This window comes from Trifolium pratense, linkage group LG1, assembly GCF_020283565.1.
Source record: "Trifolium pratense cultivar HEN17-A07 linkage group LG1, ARS_RC_1.1, whole genome shotgun sequence".
NCBI classification, from domain to species: domain Eukaryota; kingdom Viridiplantae; phylum Streptophyta; class Magnoliopsida; order Fabales; family Fabaceae; genus Trifolium; species Trifolium pratense.
The window spans coordinates 53,286,525-53,292,299 of record NC_060059.1 but is presented as its reverse complement, the minus strand read 5'-3'; the positions used below and the strand labels follow the sequence as shown (position 1 = coordinate 53,292,299).

The 5,775-nt window shown below is 32.7% G+C and overlaps 1 protein-coding gene across 1 annotated transcript; it reads left to right on the top strand.

Moving 5' to 3' along the window:
* The first annotated feature begins 1,194 nt into the window (after positions 1–1,194).
* Positions 1,195–3,900, top strand: LOC123922745 (homeobox-leucine zipper protein HAT14-like). The gene is made up of 4 exons (XM_045975443.1): positions 1,195–1,604; positions 2,086–2,378; positions 2,475–2,554; positions 3,328–3,900. Exons 1-4 carry the CDS (start codon positions 1,370–1,372, stop codon positions 3,593–3,595), a joined length of 876 nt encoding a protein of 291 aa, XP_045831399.1. The 5' UTR covers positions 1,195–1,369; the 3' UTR covers positions 3,596–3,900.
* Positions 3,901–5,775: the final 1,875 nt, after the last annotated feature.

The following is a 5,775-nucleotide window of genomic DNA, read 5'->3' as shown; positions in this document are numbered from 1 at the left end:
ATAAGCACCATAATCTCACTCTTGTCATCGGGTTTACTCCTTATAGAATCAACTACATCTTTGTAGCACAATATGCCAAAATCTTTCAAATTCTACAACCTTGGTTTTCTTTCACTCCAAGCTTCTTTTGGGATCTTCATTTTTAACTTCTTTGTTGGACAATTATTAAGTATGTAAGCAGTTGTGGTGACTGTCTCATAACTTGTGTGACATAATCTTTTACTTAATCTTGCTTCTGCCCATGTCAAGCAAGATTTTATTCCATCTTTGTGCAAGACCATTATGTTGTGGTGTATATGGAGTTGTAACTTCATGTACAATACCTTGATTTGTACAAAATGCTTCAAACTCCTTTGATATGTCCTCACCCCATCAATCATCAAAATCTTAATAGACTTGTCACTCTCGTTCTCAATTAAGACTTTAAACCTTTGAAACAAATCGATCTAAAGCTTCACTCTTAAACTTGATAGTATACAACCATAACTTTCTAGTGTACTAATCAACAAAGATGGTGAAGTAGTTACACAACCATAACTTTGTAATCGTAAAAAAAAAAAAGGTTTAACTACACATTTGGTCCCTTACGTTTATTTTAGGTTTCAATTTGGTCCCTTATGTTTAAAAAGTAACAATTTAGTCCCTTACGTTTATTTTAGGTTTCAAGTTAGTCCTTTCCGTTAGTTTTGTCACTAACACCGTTTGAACAGTACACGTGTCAGCGTGTCCAAGTGCCACGTGTCAGTCCACATATGCAAATTGACTGCCACATGTGACAAAATTGACGGAAAGGACTAACTTGAAACCTAAAATAAACGTAAGAGACCAAATTGATACTTTTTAAACGTAAGAGACCAAATTAAAACCTAAAATAAACATAAGGGACCAAATGTATAGTTAAGAAAAAAAAAAACTCATTGTACTTAAATATTGGAAAAGATCTCCCTCGTGGATTTTTTTTATTCCAATTCTTAGGAGGAGGTGGAGGATGGGGGAAAAGGGGAAAAAGGTGTGAGAAGTGAGAAGTAAAGAATAGTTGTGTAGTAATACTAATAATTATCATGATTATATACTCATAATATTAAATAGATTCACGTGCCTTTGTCAACCTGTGTTTGTCGGTCAATCTTTACTCCTACCCTACCCCCACCCAAAAACCCAAATAAAAACCCATTCCCTTCTTTTCTTTTTCTTGTGTTGTGTCCTCTCAAAACACTTTCATTTCATTGTCTTACTCTTGTGTTGTGTCCTCTCAAAACACACTCTCCTTAATTAACACGCACGCTTACCCTTAACCCTTACCCTTATCCTACCAAACTACCCACAAACATTGTAGTAGTACTCACAAAACAGATTTTGTAACATCAAAATGGAACTTGCTTTGAGCTTAGGTGACACACCAAAATTACCCTTTTCTTTTCTTGACAAACCCACTAAAGATCCATTACCAAATTTGCTCTTAACACAACAAGGAAAAAACTTAGAGCTTGAAGAAAGTGGTTCCTTAGATCCACCTATTCAACTTGACCTTCTTCCTTTCTCTCCTGTTCTTAGATCTCATCACTCTTCATCTCACCTTCCCATTCCTTGGCTCACTCAACCATGTAATTTCCTATTTATTATAAAGTTTTTTTTATTCATATATACTATATAGTTTTGTTTTTTACTCCTTCCATTTACCAAACATAACATAGAAATAATGAAGTGTTTAATATGATTTTCTTTCCTAAAATTTAGGATTTTTAGATTTGGTCTTATTGTTTTTTTGTAGTCTAGACTAACAACAAAACTCACACACACTAAATATTTAAAATTAGAGTTAAATATATTTTTACTTTTTAAAAAATTATCTATTTTTTTTTTTAATTTTTAAAACATTTGCGTGCATAGACATCACATGATAACTATGACATCCCAACTATATTGTCACTCCATAATAAAAAATTATCTAATTTTATTTTTGTGCCTGTAAAAAAAATGACATGTTTTTAGTTATCGCTAATTGCGGTGAAAACTTTGTAACCATGTTACGATAGCAACCTAAAATAGTTGTTTAATTTTAGTTTTTGTTTTGTTTGTCATCAGGTGGACCGGTGAGGGAGTTAGATGTGAACCGTTTTCCGGTGATGACGGAGGAGGCGGACGACGGTGCCTCACTGTCATCCCCTAGCAGTTCTGTGTCACCATTTCAAATGGATTTCAGTATGATGAACAACAATGCTGAATATGGAGGAAGAAACAAGAGGGAAAATGAAGGTGAAGCTGAAAGAGTGAGTGATGATGATGAAAATGGGTCAACTCGGAAGAAACTCAGACTTTCTAAAGATCAATCTGCTTTTCTTGAAGAAAGCTTCAAAGAACACACCACTTTAAATCCAGTAAATTTTTATTTTCTTATATTTGTCTTTTTTTTTTAATTAAGTATTATTTATTAGTAATTAATTAATTAATCATGATTATTTATTTGCTTGCAGAAGCAAAAACTTGCACTGGCAAAACAGTTGAATCTAAGTCCTCGTCAGGTGGAAGTTTGGTTTCAAAACAGAAGAGCAAGGTGAGTCTTATCCTTCAATGTTTTTTATTTGATTTTTTGGTTTAAATATACATTATCTACAAATATATCAATTTTTTGCTATTAGTCTGCAAATATTTTATTGTTATAAATTTATAAATATATATCACTTTTTATTTTAGTCTTTGTTGATTTTTTGTCTAGTATCAGGATAATTTATTCACATTGAAGTTGTTACTTGAAATATGCAAAATATTTCATTTTAATCTCTTAAAATAAGAATTAATTAAAATAATAATAAAAATATAAATTGGTATATTTATTGAGACAAAAATCATGTTTAAAACTTAGATTTATTTTTTGTTAACATTTTTTGGTGCATGAAATTTTGTTAGATGGGTATTCACATGTCATAATTATTTAATGTCATGTGCTAATTTTTAATATTTGGTTATTTTAAAATAATTTTAAATTTGTTTTGCTTATTTAATGTGGTGCCCAATCAAACTCTAGCATATCAAAGAATTTTCCTTTATTTTATTATTTATTTTTTTAGAAAAAAGAAGTGAGCAATAGTGATGTTTTTGGTTTTGGAATACCAATCATACTTGAGGGAACCAAACAATTTTTCTTTATTTTATTATATTTTTAGAAAAAGGAAGTAAGCAATAGTGATGTTTTTTGGTTTTGAAATACCCAATCAAACTTTAGACCAAATAATTTTCCTTTATTTTTATGTTTTTATAGAAAAAAGGTACTATAGTGAACAATACTAATAGTGATGTTTTATGGTTTTGGAATGTGTGATTTTGTAGGACAAAGTTAAAGCAAACAGAAGTGGATTGTGAGTATTTGAAGAGATGTTGTGAGACATTAACAGAAGAGAATAGAAGGTTACAAAAGGAACTTCAAGAACTTAGAGCTTTGAAAACTAATCAACCATTTTACATGCAACTACCAGCTACTACTCTAACTATGTGTCCTTCTTGTGAACGTGTGGCTACAAACCCTTGCAACAATCAAACCAATAACAAGGCCAGAGTCCAACAACAGAAGGCCCAAGCCCATCAGATTCCTTCATGATCTTATTATCACATGGACACTTTTTATTTGTTTGTCTTCACATAATTAATCATAATCATATACTACTAGATAATAATATTATAGAGAGTGACAAGGTGCTAGTTTCACTAATTAACCTATTTTCCGTATGTATATAATTTAGGTTAGATTTAGACGTTAGGCTTTGTTCATCTGGGTTTCTTTTTTATTCTTCTAATCATTTTGTGTTATTTTGTGGGATGAAATGATCTTTTTTTATGATCAATTTGAGTACTGATCATTTGGTGGTGAAATTATGAAATGAAACATTTTATGTTGATTATTAATTACCATCAGAAATTCACAATTTAGTCTTTTTTTTCTTTTTTTGTGTGTGATTAAAAGGTGCTTATAACACTTCATTTCTTTCTTTATGAAAATAATCAACCACTTTCTTCGAATCAAGAGCAAAATTAACCCCTTCTAGTTGCAAGACATGCACCCAATAGCATACAAGAGACCTAAAGCTTTTCCCGTTATCCACATTACACGAAGGTGATACCCACTTAGTTTTAGCAAGAATAAATTGACTTTGGTCGTCTTAGATGCACATCCCAAGACCTACATGATTTCACGATAATGAAAAAGACGCATCAATATCACACTTAATTATAGGTTTTGCCCACCACATAATAGTCGGATACACAATTGAAGTAGCAGTCGATGCATCTACATTGACATATCTACTGCCAGTCCCACGCACACTATAGTGTCCCTTCAAGTGTTCACATTTGCAGAGTTCCAATCTTCCTATAAACACACTACTATATCCATAATTTGTACACCAGTCTCTTAAATATGTCGCCAAAGTTTCAAGTTGTGATGTTTTCATATACTCCAAATTGTCATTGCCGCCATACAACCAAATTTTTCCTTAAAATTATGGCTGAAAAAAGTACATAAATAAAAATCCCAAAATCCGAAATAAAAAATTAAATCTAAATTAATTTCAGAAGTTTTCTATGCTATGATTTGAAAAGCACAAAAGCATGAAATCATAAGTATGTTGGTGATGGCTTCTCGATTGAAAATGGAGTCAGTTCATCAGATTGGAAAATTAATCGAGGGTATGGGAGAGGAGATGTTGGGGGACTGACAGACCTTATTTCTTGATCTCTCTTTGCAGGCTCATCTTTCAGATAGGTGGTTGTGGTCGCATGATCCTGACCACAGCTCCTTGGTCTGGGGTGCTTACCAGCTCTTGATTTCTCATGACTCATTTATCTTGGATGCTAGTTATGATCTTATTTGATACAAACAGGTACCCCTGAAGGTTTATATTTTTGCATGGCGTTTTTTGCGAGATCGGCTGCCCACAAAAGCCAACCTGGCTACCCGAGGCATCATACCATCTACAGCTCAGCTTTGTGTTTCTGGATGTGGAGAGATCGAGTCGGCCCATCACTTGTTCCTTTCCTGCAGTACTTTTGGTTCTCTTTCGGCATTGATTCGCTCGTGCATTGACATTCCTATGGTGGACTCCATTACTTTGTGTGATCATTTTGTCCAATTCACTTCTTGAGCAGGTGGTTCTCGAGCACGACGGTCTTTTTTGCTGCTCATTTGGCTTGCTTGCGTTTGAGTTATGTGGACGGAAATAAATCATAGATTATTCAGAGGCTCAACAAGTACTTCTCATCACTTGTTGGATAAGATCATGCTGTTTTCATATAGGTGGTTGAAGACGACGAGTGTGACTTTAGTCTCAAACTACCATAGCTGGTGGTCTAATTCTTTACTTTGTTTGGGCCTTGTATGATTGTTTATGATTTTTTTCCTTGACTCTTTGTAAATATTTATAGTCAATCTCGGTACACCTTGTGCTGGGGAGACTGTTTTATTAGTATATATCTCATTTTAGCTTGTTCAAAAAAAGATTGGGAAATTAATAACATCTCCAACGCACAGTTTACCAAACTTTGTCCCTCCGCCAGGGTTCAAAAATAAAATTTACACTTAAATAAAATAAAATTACAAAGAGCTGCTATGATGATATCGATCGTAGCTACTAATTTTTAGTCTCTCGTCTAAAATATTTCATCCAGCTTTATATATAAATAAAAGTGAACCTAAAAAGTGACATTTTCCTTATACTACCTATATAAAAGTAAAACTAAAAAAAAAAGTAATTGATTTGTTGATTGATTCATATACTATATTAA